The sequence below is a fragment of the Cyprinodon tularosa genome, unplaced genomic scaffold (genome assembly GCF_016077235.1).
Source record: "Cyprinodon tularosa strain WSP-4 unplaced genomic scaffold, ASM1607723v1 ctg16, whole genome shotgun sequence".
Taxonomy (NCBI): Eukaryota; Metazoa; Chordata; class Actinopteri; order Cyprinodontiformes; family Cyprinodontidae; genus Cyprinodon; species Cyprinodon tularosa.
The window spans coordinates 2,170,478-2,190,841 of NW_024038437.1; the positions used below are offsets into that span (position 1 = coordinate 2,170,478).

At 38.3% G+C, this 20,364-nt stretch overlaps 1 protein-coding gene across 4 annotated transcripts in view; it reads right to left on the minus strand.

Moving 5' to 3' along the window:
• The window catches only part of tmem117 (transmembrane protein 117), a 77,809-nt gene that overhangs the window by 26,830 nt on the left and 30,615 nt on the right, over positions 1 to 20,364 (minus strand). For all 4 annotated transcript variants that reach the window (XM_038280379.1, XM_038280378.1, XM_038280376.1 and 1 more), the window contains one exon: positions 19,485 to 19,617. In XM_038280379.1, coding sequence (XP_038136307.1) covers positions 19,485 to 19,597 — 113 coding nt within the window. In that variant the 5' untranslated portion in view covers positions 19,598 to 19,617. The remainder of the gene's footprint in view (positions 1 to 19,484; positions 19,618 to 20,364) is intronic.

The following is a 20,364-nucleotide window of genomic DNA, read 5'->3' on the forward strand; positions in this document are numbered from 1 at the left end:
CTGTGTTTGTTCTGAACCGAAAGAACTTACTGTTGTTTTATTTTACGGTAGCTATCTTACTTCAAGGTTTAAGGTGTTCTGCCTTATGTGAAGGAATTCGGCTGACCCATGCTATTTTTGCTGCAGGCTAGAATGGATGGGAGGTGAAGAGTTAAAGAATACATTTTATGAAGAAGTGGGGTTTGTACAGAAATGTTGATAATAATTCTAAAATATACGAAACAGTTTAACTGTCTTGCTCCATGTTTAAGTTCAGGGCTTAAGCATTCTTTTTATTTTCTGATTCAGCCTTAGAGTCATTGCTACAATATGTTTTGTCCTCTCGGTTTACAATCTGTCGTTCTTCATCTCTTATTTATTATTTTTCTTTCCTTCTCAGTGTAGTTCTCCTCAGAAACTTTATGTCTTCTGGTACCCTTGTTTTTCCACATTCCCATTTCTACCTGCAATCAGTCTGTTGGAAGAGGCTTTGAATTATTTTGCGGAGTGGACAGACCAATATTACAGATGGAATCAATAATGACAGATGACTGAGGCTGTGTCCGTATGCGCACCCTAACCCCTATATAGAGCACTAAATAGAGGTATTGCCATATTGTAGGATTGTCCAAATGTCTGGTGAATGAAAGTAGTACACTAACAATGATCCACAATGCACCTTGAAAAGTTCTGCACATCAATAGTCACTAGCCTCTTAACATCCACCTTGTTTTAAGTACCGGTAATCCTTACCTTTTTCCATACCCAAGTGGAAAAGCAGATAACTAAGGAACTGCAAGGCCAAATTACTGGAGGTACATAATTTGAAAGCTGACCCCTTTACTTTTTTTTAAAATATAAATGAAAATAATGTGACTGCCTAAACTGCAGTGTCTGAGGTATGTGACTTTTCTGCAGAGATCCATTTTACCTAAATGGTCGCCTTTTCATTACACAGACTTTAGCAAGTACTATGTGTTCAAAGTCTCAACCATAATATCCATATTTATGTTACAGATACATCACAGATCCTTCTAGTTTGATTACTTTGTTACTGTCTTAGCATACAGTATTATAAAAATAGATTAACTTTATCCACTTTAACTACATCACTAAATAACAATTCTTCATTTATACAACAACAGAGAGGCCAGGTGTTAATTAATGATGTACTTTGACAAACTTTCTTGGCTTTCTTCATACAAACAGAAAGAAATAACAAGTTGCTGCAGTTGGTTCATTACAGCTTTAGAGGTGCAAATACTTCTCTCTTCTTCATGATCATAGTAGCTCTTGCGGGTAAGCATGATACCCATTTGGTGGTTTCTTAAAAAAAATCCCTTCCCCTTTTCCTCCATCTTACTGAGGTGACATGTCCCTTCCTCTTTTGCTCCAGACAGTCAGCTAAGGCGTTAGATGTCAATACTTTATTCTTTATTTATGAAGATTTTTTAATAATATTTGGCGACGAAACAAGGCTGAACTGACTTTATTTGACAACTTATTAGGACTTAGACATTCATTGATTGGAAAACAATGTGACTTTTTGAGACTCAGACTGCCTGATCAGGATAATAATGGATCAGTTATAGTTTTTATCTGTTTTCTGTGCATAATTCTACATGTTTTTTTTTTTTTGTTCCTGTTCTACAGTTATCTTTGGATCAATGTGTACCAAAATGTGCCATTAGCTATTTTTGTACAAAGTATGTTAAAAATAGGTGAGTTTTTTTGTTTACATATACAGCCGAAAAAAACTTTATGGTATCGATGACATAATTTATTAAGAGGTAGGAATGTCCTGATCCATTATTATTATCGGATCAATAGGTCAAAAGCTAATTTTATCGGCTGGGATAGAAAATCTCCACTGTTTTCTTGCTGATAGAAATGTTCTGTTTCTGTTAAAATTTTTTGTAACTCACTGGTTAGTTTTACACGAGTCAATTGTTTTTATATCTGTTGTTGTTTACTTTTGTTCCCTGTTATATTATAACAATATTACTTGATTATTAAAATAAGTGATGAAAGCTGATATATTTTGTGCTGATATTGTATCGATATTGGGATTTTGATCGATATCCGATATGCCGATATTTTAAAACTCATGTAGCCGATAACCGATATCGATACCGATGTTAAAGCTGGACAAAAATAAGTAGTCATTGAAAATAGCAGTTTTGTTATCCATTTCTGACACTTTGAAAAATAATATACTCCAATATATTTTCATATGCTGATATCAAATAGATTTTTAAAAACGCGGTATCGATCTATTTTACTTTTAAAATCTCGTGAAATTTCATCGTTCTGTTACAAACTCTCGTGATATTTTGCACATTCTTGTGAGATTTTGTTAGTAAAATAGATCGATACCGCGTCAATATAGCAACATTTAAAAATATGGCAAAATTCCGTGAATTTTCGGGGGATTTGGTAGCATAACGATGACATATAGCAATATTTCATTAGTAAAAGAAATTGATATGGTGTTTTTAAATGGCAATATATCAGCATATGAAGATATTGTGATATTTTAATGTATCAATATTTTTTCCCTCGTCTTTAGAAGTTTTGAAGTCTGTAAAAAAGAAGTTTTAGAGGAAGAAGAAGAAGTAGTATTTTTTTTTTTTTTTTTAGACTTTAGAAACTCAGAAGCTGATCAAATATCAGGTTTAATATCGGTAGGGTGGCCGATGTCCGATATGCAGTTTTAAGGCCGATACAGGCCGATACCGATAGGGGGCCGATTATATCGTGCATCCCTAGTATCGAGGCAATATTGGTTATTATCACATTCTAAAAAATTGCAATATCGGCGTCAAATCGGAAATGAAAAGTTGCATCACGGCACATCATGTATTTTAACACAAAAACAATGTACAAGGACTGTTATTTCATAATTATGGTGGATTCAAGATTATAGCTTAAAAATCCCTCTTTTCTAATACAGTAATGCTCCCACCACTCTAAGCTTCTGTAACACAAGGATCTATATCAGGTTTGGACATTTGGAGCCAAATGGTCTATTCAGCGGGCCAAATATAATACTGGCAAACAGAGTTGGAACATATTTCACCTGAAACATTTCAACTTATCTAATATTGCATCCCAGCTATCCTTTGTAACTGTGATATACTACACATTATATTGGGATGGTAATTCCAATTCAACAGTCCACGAGTCAGCAGCTCTAGTATACACTCACAACTATAATTTATAAGGTGTGATGCTGTGTGAACAGCATTACTAATAGGCCTTAATTAAAAACAATACCTACTAAGGCAGTGACATAATACACTCAAGGAACAGAGCACGCCTTACAAGATAATTTCCATTATTCAATGGAAATTATGCAACACGTAAGTCTTTGATACAACAACCAACATCATCCCTAGCTTTTTATCCAGCAGTAGGAAGTAACAAAAATCCCGTTGTTGGAGGTCTGCAATTAAGCCTCGCAAGTGAGTAGAATATGCAGCTGGAACCGGACAACTTAAGGATTGTATCATTGCACAACAGTAATAGTAGTGTCCTTATGTGTATGGTTTAAGTAGAATAATAAAAGAGTAAGGTCATCACGTAGCCAGCACAATCCGCAGCTGCTTGCTCTTTATCTAACCTTTTTGTTGGATCATAAGTGAATTAACTGAGTATAACTTGTTATTATATAAAAGTCCAAAAAATGCTGCTCAAAGTCTGCACAGATAGTCATTCACTAGTAAACTTGACCGATTCAATGTGGTTAGTGGACAAAAATAACAAGACAAAATAGAAGAGCCAATGACTTTAGAGAAGCTGAGAGCAACAGCACATCTGCAATGCTTCAGAAATGCAGGTGAAACTACTCTGACTGGCTGGAGTTGCTGCGTTCAGCTGTGATGGCTGACAGCCACAACTCAGCACTTCCCTGCTACTTTCCCCATCAGTGGAACGAGGGGGGAAACTCCTAAAAGGACGACAGAGGATTGACAGTTCAAGCCCCGACTTCGACTTTCAGTGTCGTTGTGTCCTTGAGCAAGACACTTCACGTGCATTGTCTACTGATGGTGGTCAGAGGCAGCTGTGGCTACAATGTAGCTTGCCACCATCAGTGTGTGCATGAATGGGTGAATGAATGTAGTGTAAAGCGCTTTGGTCAAGTCTCCTGACTTGAATAAAGGCGCTATATAAGTAAATGCCATTAACCATTTAAAACATAGGTTCCTTTATTAAAAAAAAAGGGGAAACAAAGATTCTGAAAAAAAGATAAGCAGAAAGTATAACCGTATACCCTGCTCATAACAATGGGGCCTAGGTCTAAAAACGCACATTTTCTCAGACTTTGGAGCAAAGATTTTCAGATTTCTGTGCACAGAAATCCGGATAAATTTATAACACCATTGTGGAAATTTCTTGTTTTTCTTGTATGTCCTAGAGTAATCACACCCGCTGTTATTGAGCGTTATGCTAATATAATTTAAGTTTTTCTAAGGGAAGTTTTACCCGCTAAAGTGGTCAAAAAGCAGAGGCAAATGTTTTCTTGATGTGTAATGCCCCAAAACCTGCGCAAGATGTGAGCACTAGCAACAGTTCAGACTGATTAAAGCCCATCTCGACTTCGCACAGCTCGACTGGACTCGGCCTCTGTACCCTGCAGGAAACATGTTGCATTTTCATGGGCCTGATGATGGCTGGAGCTTTGATTGAAGCCCCACCTACAATTTTGAGCGTTGCGGTTTTTGGCACTATTACTAATCACTGTGTGACATTAAAAAAATTAAAGAAATCTGTGTGACTCAGTAAGTGTAGAATAAATAAATAAATACATAATCAAAAACAGAAACATAAATGAATAACATAGAGATCATCTTTTATGATCCATTTCATCAATTCATTTGGATTATTAACAATGAATAGTTTTTTACTGTTTTGCCTTTTACAGTTCATTTCAAATGTGCAACAAGGTTTTTTTTCACAGTTCAAAACATTTGTTTTTTGCAGGGCTCTTGCCAGTGCATTTCAGCATAACAGGACGCTATGCTCTCAGTTGTCAAAATTTCACTCAAATTCTGCTGTTGCCTTTCAGAGTAACAGCTGTGTCTTTGAACAAATTTACCAGCTAGTTACACATAAATTATTCAGGAAAACGATTTGTTTGACAGACCATTAGTCAGCATAATAAAAATGCAATTACTTGACTGAGTTGTACTTGTTTAGGTGTGTACTTCTAGGTTCAGTGTTTCTCCACCATTATCCAATGGAGGCGCACTCCGCCATACTCATGAGTCACGTGTGCTGGCTAGCATATGCTCCCAGCAGCAGACCAAGAGTGCAACCTTTAAAGGCAGGGGTAGTGGCCATAGAGAGGTTCAGAGATTCTAAAAGGGCTTTTGTTTAAAGCCAAGCTGGCCGTTGGTCTAACCCATGAAATGCAGCATCACTGTTGCATTCTGCAGGTGACACATAGAAATATCAGGCTGTGTAAATCTAATATTTTGCATATATGGGAGTCAAAACAAGTCCCTCCACCTCATATTAAAAAAGAGAAAAGGCAAAAATAAAAAGCAATTGGCCAAGTGAGCAAAATGGTATAAAAAATAAAAAGAGGTGTGTGGAGCAGATAATATTAATTAGAACAATTTTAAAGCATTTCTTTTTAGCAATGCTTTGTCCTTAAGATAGATGTATTTTTATTGTTATAAATCTGACAGCTTGAGAGCAACTTTCTTTGTCAATTCAATATATTGAGATTAGTGTATCCACCAGTTCAGATCATTTATATCCCAAGACGTAGCAGGGAGACAGAAAAGTGTCCTTACTTCCTGAAAGCCTCTCCTAGTGAAGAGCAAATGGCTTTAAATGGAAGACTTCTCCTCTAATCAGCCATCAAACGCGGAGGCCACAGTAATGACTCATTTTCCCATACCAAACGTAACGTGGATGTGTAGGAGTGTGAAAAACAGCAGGGGGTGAGCGTACAAAGTACACGTGGGCATGAGCTGTGCTAAAGACACACTGTGGTTTGCAAACTGCAATCAATTTTCATATCAGAGAACACCAAAAATTAAAAGACTCATTTGGGTATGCAAGTAGTGATTTCTTTTTAGTATGATAGGCCTACTACAATCTGCTGTTTAAAGGTTCATTTATTTGAACATCAATGCAAAAGGTCAGAGCAGGCCATTAATATCATAATCTATAAAAATGCACACAAAGAAAGTCGGAGGATGCATTTGTGATGCTCGTAATGCTGATGATTTATCAACATAAACAAGAACATGGCTGTGGATTTTAGGACTAGAGAAAACTGTTTTTTTTATCCTGGGAGAAGATGTGGAAAGTGCTGGAGGTCGACAGCTTGCAGCCATCTGTCCAGCAGCAGCTTCCCAGACAGCAATCAAAAAATAAAAAAAATTTACATACCAGCCAGCTCTGTGTTGTGATTGTTTTAGAGGCCCTAGAGCTCACTGTATAAACATAAATGATAATAATAAAAATAAAACTCAACAAACCTTAATTCACCTAGTACAAATGTTTTTGTTTCTTTTTAAAATATATATTGTAAAAGCAATATTTTTGTGTGTCTGCAAAAATATAACAACCTGCTGTGGACCTTAAAGCTTAAAGTGGTTGCACATTTGGTGTAAGAAGTTACACATAAACAGATCCAAGCAAAGATTGTAACCCATATGACAGCTTCTACATAACGAGAAAAGGGCAGTAAAGCACAAATAAACCAAATCTGTCAAATATTTCCAAGCTAACAGCTTGTTGTTGACCCATTTCAACGAAAAAAAAGTTAAAGGGCAGCACACAGAACCCACTGTAAGATCCCATGTGTACGAGCAATGCAACAGGAGGCATGTGAATACCGCAACATGCTATTTATCTAGCCCTTTGTCCGCAGCATGAGCCCAGCTTAGCGCTAAACAAGCAAACATACAGACAGACGAGGAGGGACTCGCACACATGCAGCACAAAGGATGAGCCAAACAAAGACTAATACACTTATACAGTGGGGTCTAATCCTGCTCAGGCAAGCTCTGCAATCAAAATGCCACATCCGACACTCTGCTCCTCATTAAACGCTTCCACAATCTGCAACCTCCCCATCCATCTCTCATCCTATATCACTTCACTTCTAGGCAACAGCTCTGCTTTTTTTTAATCATGGAAACTAAAAACAAGGAACAAGAAGAAAACAGTTTTTTGACAATAATTAAGGGTTTATAAAATAAGCTTCCATCAAAGGTCATAAAAACTTCCATCTTTATTTCTTGTAGAGGCAGTTTAATTGCACTCATTGATGCCAACATCTAAGAAAAGAGCGTGTGTTGGCTTTCCATTTATTTAAAGTCTATTGTATATATTAGATCAGTTATTTTTTTCTGGTTTGGTTTGGTTTCATAACCTTGTGATTCATTTAGGGACCTATAAACCCCAGCAACAGCCTGTGGAGAGGTGACTGTCTGTTTTGACTGAAACTAAGGGGGCTGCTTTGAGAGGACTGGTCCACCTGTGAGTGCTGAGGGATGGCAGATGGATCCACTGCAGCCCGTAGCTTGTTAAAAAGAATGCAGCGGTTTAGGTAAATCTCCACTGTACCAGAAAAGGTTACTAGATCTGTGCCTGATTGCTTTTTGGAGGATTAATAATAGAGATGTACACTCACTAAATGTAGTGACAAAGTTACTATATTCTCAGAATTAGTTGGAACTGTATGCAGAGCTGTCATGATATAGCTGGCAGCTAGGCCCAGAGGATGATACAGTTATCTAATAAAACTGCAGAAGTCGACATTCTTATAATGAAACTAAAGAAAACAGATCAGAGAACAGATGGTGTTGCCTTTAGATACACGATACAGCCTTACAATCAGATTTTAAATCTGATAAAATAATAACTGAGATCTTTTCTGTCAACAACAACAAATGACTGCAGCTATGAAATTGTTAAGTATTTTTCAACTAACTAACTAACTAACTAACTAACTAACTAACTAACTAACTAACTAACTTAAGAGATGCTTTAAGTGAGTTAGCATACCTGAATAAAAGTTTTGAACACAAACTACGACATTAATAATAATGCTGTGAGAAATAAGAGTTTTATCTTATATAGTGCTTTTTATCTAGGCAAAGAGATGAATGCATTTTTCTATTTTTCTAAACTAAAAACTAATTTCTTGGAGGAAGTCATACCTTCCAACCAAACACCTTGAAAAAGTGATTCAAGCTGTTATTTCTTCTCAGTTGGATAATTCTGTATATTGGAGTAGATAGAACATTCTTCTATCGCCCACAAATTGCCCAAATTCCAATCAGCTAGTATTTTAACAGGTACTAAAAAACAAGAGAACATATCTCTGCTTTTCGCTTTTTTTCACTGGCATCCTGTTTGTTTAGAACTGAGATTTGGTTGCCTGTCTTCAAAATATGAAATGTTTGGCCCATTTATATCTCGGTAATCTTATTAAAGGGGTCATAGAATGATTCTATAGGATATTTGGTGCTGGTCCTGACTAGAGTGTGTAACATTGGTTGGGCTGAAAATCGCATGTTTGCTGTTCTATGAGCCCTAATGCAAGCCTGGTTAAAATCCCTAGAATGAAAGGTTTTCTTCCTTTTATGGTATGCTCATGAATATTTAGATGAGCTGTGCGCTGATTGGTTGGTTAACAACAAGCGAAGCTGCTGAGCAAATACGCATCATAGCAACAAGCACTCACTCACTGAAACATCGAGATTGTTGATATGGTAGGCTGACCAGACGTCCTCTTTTTCCTGGACATATCCTACTTCTCATACCTAAAAAAATGTCCGGGGGGAATTTCAAAATCGACCATCAGCTCACTGATGGTCTGGGAACCCTGGCGGACGGGGAAGGGAGCCGGCTTGGGACAGAGTAAACAAACCTGACCCGGAGTGCCAGTCCAGTCCAGTCAGCGGCCCAGTTGTAAACCCAACTGTAGGCTAAACAGCTGAACTGGTGTCTTTTATCTAACTCTATTTAGGCCCCGTCCACACGAAGTCAAAACAAACACGAAACGCTAATATTTTCCAGAACGTTTGTCGTAAAGACGGAGACGTAAAATAAATGTGATCGTCCACACGAATACATGAAAACGCTGCAAAATGTATGCCAGGCCTGTAAGTGGCGCTGTCGTGCCAAAGCAAAAATAGGCGACGAAATGTTGGGCATGCGCACTAATATTTATACATGTTTGCCCTGCGGGTCCATTTTCGTGGTTCAGTCAAATTCAGGTGCTGAACTATGTCGTCGATATTGCTCTGTTCTTCCTGGAGATATTCCAGAAGAAGAAGATTCTGTTGTAAGCCCGACAGCAGGGTGAGTAGCATGAGCAGCAACCATTCAACACAGTACGGCGCCATTGTTGTTGTGATACTGTGTCGCGCATGCGTGTTTAGAGGCGACGCTATGACGCATGCGTGTAAAAAAAAAATGCGGTTAGAGCTTAAAGATGGAAACGTGAAAACGGCGTTTCAAAATCTTCCCACTCTGAAGGCTGAATAAAAAAAAGATAGTTTACAGACCCCCGAAACGCCGGCTTCATATGGATGAGAGGCTGGTTTGGTGAAAAATTTGTGCGTTTAGGCCAGGGTTTGACTTCGTGTGGACGGGGCCTTATATTCTTGGGCCAGTGAACCAGTGGGCTGGTCTGTTTGTCAATTTCGGGGCGTGACAAAACTACAGGCCAGAAACAAATTAGGCAACATACTCGAGTTGACATCAATTCAGTGTTTAGAATTGTGAGATTTGTAAACAAAGTAGGCCTCGATGGGGTTTGAACTTCTCTGTACGTCTATTTCACGCACTGAACTATCGTTATTCATCTATGACAATGGAAACTTGGTTTTGCATTTTATGACTTCTTTAAAATTCACTCTCCAGTAAGATTACTTCCATCAACGAAACAGCTTCTCTTAGATATTTCAAGATCCAGGTTAAAATTCTAATTTTATTGGGCTCAGTGGCGGCTGGCCAATAGAGGGCACTAGGGCACCGCCCCACCTGTCCAATGACCTAGATTAAGACATTTAAAAAAAAAAGAAAAATAAATTAAAAAATTTAAATATTTTGAAATGAATTTATATATATTTTTTAGATGTGCAAGATAAATATTTTATCTTTAATGAAGAGTAAAGCAGTTTCGTTTTTTCGTCAGATTAGTGACATATTTCAGCCCAAGGGCATAAAAATCTTTGGTGATAGACTCTGGTTAAAAGTTGTACATGCGCAGTAGCTCCTCTGCAATACAGAAGTATAGGAGAGCTTAGGGTGCACTTCTTTGGCACCCTGAGGTAGCAGGAAGGTTAATGAAGGGCCCAGATGTGAAATCCCTTAAAAAACTTACCAAGAGAAGCTGGAGGTGAAGCCGTTTGGACCTGATCAGTCAAACACCAAAATTAATCAGCAGTCCAAAGACAGGAGGAGACGGTTCACTCTGTTTTTTCCCCAGGACCTGGTTTAGCTATGAGGCTTGGCTAACAGCATGGAGCGAGTCAACCGCTTTATTCTCCTGCCTTGACTGTCTGCCTCCTTTTTTTTAAACGTCAGGATCTGATTAAGCATGAATAAAGACAGGTAGGACTGATTTAAAGTATTTTTTTGAAAAGTAAAAGAAGCATGAACACTCTGGGATTCACATGGAAAATAAAATAATATAGTTTACTTTTTCTAGATGTTTGTTAATTTGCATAGTTCCTCTTAAATAAACACATTCTCCGAAAATAAATAGTTTTTATATGTGGAATTATCAGGCTTGCATTTTGTTCTCCTAACATTCAGAACGGTTTAACTTTTTATGTATGGACTTTTGAGAGTGTTGAGACTTTAAATCTTTGCTCAAGATCCATTTCTACTGTTTGGCATCTGATTCAAACAGAGTTTTATATTCTCTTATAACAATAGTCATGCAGTATATTTGTTTTAGTCTCAATATATTTTCATATGTATTTTCTTGTTATTATTGTTTTGAACTTGTTTTATTTAATTGAACTGTATAGCACTTGCATATACAATACAAACAAGTTAAAATTGACATTTAAATATATTTTAAATGGCTAGGACATGCAACAAAAAAACTAAATTCAATCCTAAGAACTGTTGCTTGAGTTCTAGAGAGACATTGACAAACAGACATTTTGCATATAAAATTGAAAATGTCTATGTTGTACACTTGTTGCTTAAATACTGCTCTAAGTAGTTAGTTTCTTCAACAGATGGCATGTTGCATTTGGCATTGATTATTTGAATACTAATTTAGATGAATAATTTAGCCAATTTAGCCACGATTTATCTGATATTTTTGTCAGCTTTACATGAGAGGCTTAGAGAACAGGTATTGATTTCAATAGAAAGAAATATTTGCTGATCTTTGGAATATTTTAAACCTAATGTTTGACAAGAGCCATAGTTGTTCACAGTTGTTGAATATTATTGTCTAGGTTTCTTTTAGTACTCATTGTTTGTTGTTTGCAATTCAAACTTACATTTTTCAACACAATTGTTTTTGAGCAGATATTTTCTGATGTCAAACTGCATTTGTAATATAATCCCAGAGAACAATTGGGCCTTGTTCCATTTAACGCGAGTGAAACACAAATTTTCTCACTCCAGCCTTTAAAGTGGTGCTAATGAAATTAATTTTGTTTAAACATATACATGCGTGTTTAATACAGAGGAAAAATAAAACCTCACTTTTGTTTAAAAAAAGAAATACCATAATTTTGATATTTGGCAAAATTATACAGATCTAGTTTAAGTGGTAAAATCTGATAATTACAACATAAATGATTATATTTTGCCATTTTTTTTTTATGTAGTGCTATAAATTACATATCGAAGAGAATGAATACTTGTTGTTTGTATGGTGATTATTCTGCATCGTGTTGGTTCTAATTTTGAAGTGGGGTCATGCATCAGGCCTCAGTTATGGGCTTAGGCCCCAATGGCATATAGAAACAGCCCTGCCTGGAGAATAAATCAAACAGGTACTCTGAACTTGTGGTCTTAATTTTTCCATTAGGATGTCAGTGTGGTTGTGAATGTTTCAATTTTTAAATGATTATATATAACATAATCAATATTGAACTGCTTCCAACCTTCTAAATAACCAAATTAATGAGTTAATGATTTGAGCAACAGCCTTTTTTAAACCACAACCACTCTTAGATGGGGGTTGTGTTATGGGGGTTAAATTACAAATAGTTTTTTGCCCCTGCTAGACTGACTCATTCTAGGGTCTATTGCACTTAATAATATTGTATCTTCATTTTTTAGCAAGATTGCAATCCACAGATCTCATGATATCACATCACCACATTAGTTTTTCAGTTGTTCTATTGTGGAGTCACCTAACAAGAACTCACTGCTTGGCCAAAAAACAAAAAGTGTCCTTAAAATTCACATCATCTATGTAGGGACTGGATACAAGCTGACAGCTTATGACACTAAAGTGGGAATCTGATTTAGGCTAAAAGAGCTATTTTATGGTTTCTATTAGGACTAGACTCTGGAATGCATGTATCTGTATTTATCTTTATTTTATACACTGCCTAATAAAACTAAAGGAATACTTTGAAAACACATCAGATCTCAATGGAGGAAAAATCCTGCTGTTTATTTATACTGATATGGACATGGTGATGTGTTAGGAACTCAAGGATGCCACATCATTTGACGGAAATGAAAATCATCAACCTACAGAGGGCTGAATTCAAAGACACCCCGAAAATTACAGTGAAAAAATTATGCGGCAGGCTAGTCCATTTTGCTGAAATTTCATTGCAGCAACTCAAAATGGTATTCAGTAATTTGTATGTCCCCTAAGTGCGTGTATGCATGCCTCACAACGTTGGGGCATGCTCCTAATGAGACAACGGATGATGTCCTGGGGTATCTCCTCCCAGATCTGGACCAGGGCATCACTGAGCTCCTGGACAGTCTGAGGTGCAACCTGGCGTCGTCGGATGGATCGAAACATAATGTCCCAGAGGTGTTCTATTGGGTTTAGGTCAGGGGAGCGTGGGGGCCAATCATTGGTATCAATTCCTTCATCCTCCAGGAACTGTCTGAATACTCTTGCCACATGAGGCCGGGTATTGTCGTGCACCAGGAGGAACCCAGGACCCACTGCACCAGCAAAGGTCTGACAATGGGTGCAAGGATTTCATCCCGATACATAATGGCAGTCAGGGTGCCGTTGTCTAGCCTTTATAGGTCTGTGCGTCCCTGCATGGATATGCCTCCCCAGACCATCACTGACCCACCACCAAACCGGTCATGCTGAACGATGATACAGGTGGCATAACGTTCTCCACGGCTTCTCCAGACCCTTTCACGTCTGTCACATGTGCTCAGGGTGAACCTGCTCTCATCTGTGAAAAGCACAGGGCACCAGTGGCGGACTGGCCAATTCCGGTGTTCTGTGGCAAATGCCAATCGAGTTCTATGGTGCCGGGCAGTGAGCACAGGGCACACTAGGCCCTAGGTACTAGAGGTCAGAGACATTCACACCAGTGGCCTGCTGGAGGTCATTTTGTAGGGCTCTGGCAGTACTCCTTCTGCTCCTCCTTGCACAAAGGAGCAGATACTGGTCCTGTTGATGGGTTGTAGATCTTCTACGACCCTGTCCAGCTCTCCTGGAATCTCCTCCATGCTCTTGAGATTGTGCTGGGAGACACACCAAACCTTCTGGCAATGGCATGCATTGATGTGCCATCCTGGAGGAGTTGGATTGCCTGTGCAACCTCTGTAGGGTCCAGGTAGCGCCTCATGCTAACAGTAGTGACAGTGACCCTAGCCAAATGCAAAATTGGTGAAAGAGTCAGAAAAGATGAGGAGGGGATAAAAAATGTCAGCGGCCTCCACCTTTAAAACCATTCCTGTTTTGATGGCCGTCTCGTTGTTGCCCCTCTAGTGAACCTGTAGTTAATTTCATTAACACCAAAGCAGCTGAAACTGATTAACAACCCCCTCTGCTACTTACCTGACCAAATCAATATCCCAGAAGTTTAATTAACTTGATGCTATACTCTGATTACAAAGTGTTCCTTTAATTTTTTTGAGTAGTGTAGTTTTAAGCCCTTGACTTTCATAGCTAAACTGGATAATTCTTCACTAAACAGAGATTCTGCAAAACAAAATCTAAGATTTAAGAAAATTGTATTCTAATCTCAAAAACAAAAAAAACTACAACAACAAAAAATGAACATTTTCGATGTCTGCCGACGCTACAATCATTTTTGAATTAGACAAGCATAAAACATGCATTGTAAGTATTATTAAAAATTCTATTCATGTTTTCAACTCCAGACAATTACAGTTTTGGAATTTATGAAAGAAAATATGATTCCTAGTTAGTAAAAATGTTGCTCAAATCTTGATTTTTTTTTTCTTTTTACAGCATGTTACTGTCTCAGCTGAATTTATAGTTTAATTCTTTTTTTTATAAATAAAGAGGCCAAAGGAGTTATCCAGAGCAACGAGAAACGATCTATTTAAAAGTTTTAACAGAGCAATACTTCAAGCATCAATGCCCTACTCCCAACTCCTCATTAGATCCACTCAAAATTCCCAGCTCCCCTCCCTCCACCTTCACACACTTTACGTCCCGCTTTTATCCAAATTATCCTTGATTAATGTATGCACCATGCACGGGGCCATCTTAATTAAATAACAACACCTAATTAGGGGCTGATTTTGGCTGGTAATGGTGCCGTAAGGCAGCAGAATGGGATCGTGCGGCATGACGGAACATTCATGAAGCCCCATCAAACCCCCTAGGCTGTCACACTCCCGTGGTTTCACACAAACAGTGCCCTACTAATCTGACAGTTGTATTAAAATGCAAATAGTCCAGATGTGAGGGCTTGGTAACAAGACTGGATTACAGTTCCCAGTGCCGTCACTGAGATCGGACCTTTTTATTTTCCACCCTGCTACGACATAAGCCAAGGAACAGGTAGTTGGCGTTGACCTAGAAGTGGCTATGCAAATATTGTCTCGCATTGTGTATGATTACACAGGCTGGAAATCTCTTTGAGCTGAGCGATAACAGCCCTGATGAATCCTTTTTACATCACTAAGCCGGAATAAATACTTGTCATCCAAATAGATATACAATCTCTTATCTGGGGTTGTTTGCTGCCCCAGTGCCCGCATGGTTCATCTCTTTTTCCTTGTGCATGTATTTCTGGGTTTAATTAAATCAAGCTCAGGTCCAAATAAAAGGTCAGAGAAAATTAAAGCATATTAATGAGCGGCGGGTGGGTACAGGGAAGACGACATCAGGTCAGAGAGACAGTGGGGCTACAGACACAAACCCAACCCTTTCTATTCTATCTTGGCACACACACAAACATGTTCCTGCAACTTGAAAGAAGGGCACGACACGAACTGTAGGGGGGTATGTGTGTAGCAGAAGAGCATTCCCCTTTCAGTGCAGCATTGTCGATTAATGTCAGAGCTTGAAACATGCTAAAATACCAACCATTAATGGTAAAAAATAAAAAAGATAATGAACAGAAACCACAGAAAAGATATCTCTTATAGCTTCAGCAACAAAGGGACACTTTTTCTTTGGGCTGTAACAAAAACTACAATGGTTTTGCCTTGGGTGCGGCAGCAGCGGCTGGAGGAAAAAGGAGAGCAATGCAAACAGGGTTTGGACATAGATCAAAAGACTTAAGTTTCACTGCATCATCAGAGCTAGAGCCCTTTTTCTCCCTCTCTCCATCACCTTTTAGCTCACTTCACAGCATTAATGCTGCTGCAGCCTTGAGACCGTTTTTTTCATAGGCAGCGTCCTGGCAGAAGGTGGAACTTGCTCTTAAATATCAGTCTTGAACAGAGATGTGAGCATTAATGGCTTTTGGCAGGGTCTGAGTCCTCGGCGGACAATCTGTTGGAGCGAAGAGGGAACGCGGGCAGGGAAAGATGGGACAGGAAGGTGTGTGTGTGGGTGAGAGCATAGTGCAGAGATGAGCTCAATGCTCTGATGGTGGTGGGTCCAAATCCTTTACAACAGCGCCATCTGTCTTTACAAAGAGAGCTACACAAGAGTTCTAAATGCTTTGTCAGTTAATGTGCAAAAGCTAAATAGGAACTGCATATTGGTTCTTGCAAGGTGGAGCCATTTGTGAAAGCTAATAGAAACAGTGCAAAGAATGCTTATCGTATCGACAAAGGTTTGGTTTTTATTTTTTAGTTTTGACTTCTGATTTTGAAATTTATTTTAGTTTAGAATTTGTTTTTCAGGATTTATTAAAATAATATTTAAAAAATGATTGAACTTTATTGATCTCACAATGGAGACATGTATTGCATTTCTGCATTTAACCCATCCCCTTGGGAAGCAGTGTTGGGTAAAGGTCTTGCTCAGAGAGTCAGAGTGGCAGACTGTGGGAGTGGGGCTCAAACTCAGAACCTCAGGATTCCAAGCTCTATGCCCTAACCACTAGGCTGTCACTCTCCCATTATCTGTTACCTAGTTTAGTTTTTATTGTTTGAAAATGCTTAGTTTCTGCTTAGTTTTTATTAGTTTCACTATTAGTTTTTATTACTTAAAATAAGTAATAAATATTTTTAAAAATCCCAGATAAGGACAGGCCGGTCCAACAACACATATTACCTGACTGCCATAACTGCCATGTGCTGGTAAAGTGAAAAAAAACACTAAAACTGCAACCGGAAACCAGGGGCGGAGCTAGATGGGGGGCCAGGGGTGGCCATGGCCACCCTCAGATAATCAGCGGCCACCCCTGTGGCCACCCCTACCATTTTTTCCCCTCTAAGTCAGACGGTGGCAGCAGTAATACTGTCAAGTGGAATGTTCTAACTTATTTAACATTTTAATTCTTCATATATTAACAATTAATTGACAACAAAACCCCCCTGTAGTTAATGATGCTCATCAATATACTAACATTAAAGATAATAAATACAGAATTCATGCTGTTTCCAGAAATAGATTTTGTCTTATGGGGTAAAGAGAAAATTATGTCTCTGCAAGTCATTTCTGAGTCTTCAGTGAAATCAGAAATAACTACTTTAATAATAAGTTATCCATTTAATGTAGATATAAGTACTTCTACATATTAATTCTATGCAGAATGGTTATTGATAAAAGTATGTTAGTAAAGACAATGAATAAGATATTCGCCCCAAAACTCAAACCTGAAAGAATTTAGTCCACCAAACCTTTAATTTAGACAGAATGGATGTTTAAATATATGCTTCTAGTTGTTAGCAAAGGCTGTAGGAAAGTATAGTTAGTCTTTATTTAGAAAATGTAATTAATTTTCCTGTTGAAACTGTGTGGATTGACTCTGAGGTTCTGGCGCCTATCCGCTTTCGGACACCCCTGAGTGTGCATTGGTAACTGCCTGGCCACCCTTATTAAAATATTCTAGCTACGCCTCTGCCGGAAACTAGACTTCATATTAAAGCTTTATGATAAAGACACACACGAAACCTTTTCTCTTAAAATTATGTTATTTTTTATTTGTTTTGTAAACTCTTACCACAATTTCATTTAGATTTCAGGTTGTTTTTGTGCAAGGTGTAGTTTTTTTCCCATTTCAGTTAGCAGAAATGCTTAAGAGTTCTAGTTTTTCATCTTTTCATTTGTTTTCGCTAGTGATAATAACCTTGGTAATGAGGCTTATGTCTCTAAAAGTGTCAGAGAACATACTATGAAGAAGTATTCACACATTAAAGGACAGCTCAAAGGTGAGTTGTATTGTTTTAAGTAGCGTTACGGTGCAAAACTGTATACTACATTTTAATCATCTCACTAAGCGATATAAAAATCCATCACCTGTACACAGACTGAAAGGCAGCCAAGAAACCTTAGGGTAACTTTGGAGGAGCTACTTAGATAAACAACTCAGGTGGGAGAATCCATCGGTGGGACTAACTATTAGTCATGTACTTTACTCCACGAATGTGCTTGTTATTGCAGAGTGGGAAGACAAAAGTCAAAAGATAGCCGTGAGAAATCCTGTTTACGCATTAACATGTGTAAAGTTTAACCCAGCAGACTTAGACTAAGAGAAACTTTATTGTCATTTTGTATACATAAAGTGTATACAAAACGAACTTTCTATGCATACAGCTGTCAACAGTGAAATGAACATTACCATTTAAAAAGTGCAGCACTGTTGCAGCAAAATTGCAGAAGTCCCAATCTAAATTATTTTGAAAATTAGATTTCAAAACTGTTATTCAATGACTCCATTATTGAATAAGCCAGAGTTTGGGTTATTTTACAGTAAAAATGGGTAAAGATTTCAGCCTCAAAGACATGTCACTATAACTGCAGAGAAGATGGTTCAAATTGTGTAGAATCCCCACCCCCACCAACCAAAAAACAAAAAAAAAAAAAAAAAAAAAAACACATTGAAATATATACACCAAAAGGTATTGGAGATATGACTACTCCTGCAAGATACAGTGAACCTCTATGTTTAACGAATCTCCGGGTATCACTACATAAAACCCTCAAAGAGGAAATCCACTATCAGTCTAAAAGTGGGTCTCCTTTTTCCTGACATTTAACAGCTGAAATAGAAGCCCGTATCTAGATAAAAAGGAGAATCCTCTTGTCACAGAAGCACTAAGTGCAACTGGAAATGTAACTTTTTCCTGAGCAGGCAGCATCCATCGTCCCAGTGGACTTGCCCCTTCACTTTCCTTTTTTCTGGCCAACTAGAGAGAAAGAGCGAGATGGATGCATGTGTCACAGAGTTGGTCAGAGTGACAGATGGGCTGATTACGCAAACACATCTCCCTGGACACACACACACACTCATATATATATATATATATATATATATAAACACGCCTGTAAGGTAATGTCCTTCATCTATCTGCACCTTCTGCATAGCTAAAGCTATTTGTTATTATAGAGAAAGAAAATAAAGCACAACATTACGGACAGATTCCATTATACCAATGGCGTCTTTTGTTTTGTTGACTGCTTGTACCTTTTGTCTAGGCTGTTTTTTTATGCAACCCAAAGGAGCAAGACGGTAAATCATCTCATTCTGACCTTCTGTCTGGCTGGCTGACTTCAAGGGCATGTTTTCTTTCCTTTGGATGGACACGCTGCAAATGCATAAACGGATTCCTGTCATGCACCTGATGTGCGGATGTCAGGCTTCGCTGTGCACATGGCAGTTTCCCAGCAGGTAAGAAGCTGGGCCAGCAGGTGAAAGAATTCCCCAACATATTGTTTCAGCCAGACAGGTGTCAAAAGAATTAAACTTGATCATCTGAAAATAAATGCTGGCTCTAAAGGTGATTCTTCAGGATAACTGTGCCCCTTTTTTACTTATGATTTAGTGTGTTTTAAAAGTCCAGGCTGAATGTCTCTCTTCAACAAGACGTTAAAATCCAATAAACAACTGCTGAAAAAGAAGTGTACCTATTCTAACAAATGAGAAGAAGCAAACTAAAGAAGGACATGGAGCAAAGGTGTGAAGAGTTAAATGTCTTACTCCATCCCTCCAGCAATCAGCAGGAAGAGATTGTAGATGTGTGAGAAGATGAAGAGGAAGAGGATGGTGCTGAAGAACATGGTCATCCAGGAGCCATGATCCTCACGGAACATTTTCAGGCGCAGGTATCGACCTAAAGAGAAGCACGACAAGAACGCCGCTGTCAGTGGCCGGTTCAAAGAGCATGTCAACACATGAGAAATGAGGTGACGGATGATGAATTAGTGAGGGAAATTAATATTGTCTCACTCATGCAGAGATGTGCCTTTCGGGTAATACAAAGTTAAAATATCCCTTTTTCAATGGTTTCACTTTGAAAATGGTCAAGAAAATGTGTCTTGCTTTAGTAACTCTTTTTACAGATGAGTTGATGGCTCACAATTTAAAACATTGTTTGGGATTCATGGTATTTCTTTAAAGCTCCCCCTGAATCAAACGTGCAGGGAAGTGTCTTTCTGGCACAGCATGAGATATTTAGATCTGCAGCCTTCTGCAATGAATATATTATCAAACAAGCAGAGCTCAAGCTGACAACTGGGTTTGAGGTACCGCTGTTTGCTAGTTGCTGTTGTCTCAGCTTTGAGACAAACAACTAAATTATGTCTTTAAATCAAGGGCTCATATTTTGTCCTGCTCTAAATGGAAAGCATAAATCACTCAAAGATCTGGCAAATGCCAAGTGTGATGCAATTAGACGTGCATAATGTAATCGCACAACAGCTGCCGCGTCCTTGATCCACCACCCACTCTCCTCATAGAACACAGGGAGTCTTACAGTCTATTCACCATTAACACCAGTGAGACATGTGCAGCACTAACTTAAGAAAAAGATTAAATAAGAAACTAGAGAGATACACTCTGATGGACAGCCTGTAGCAGT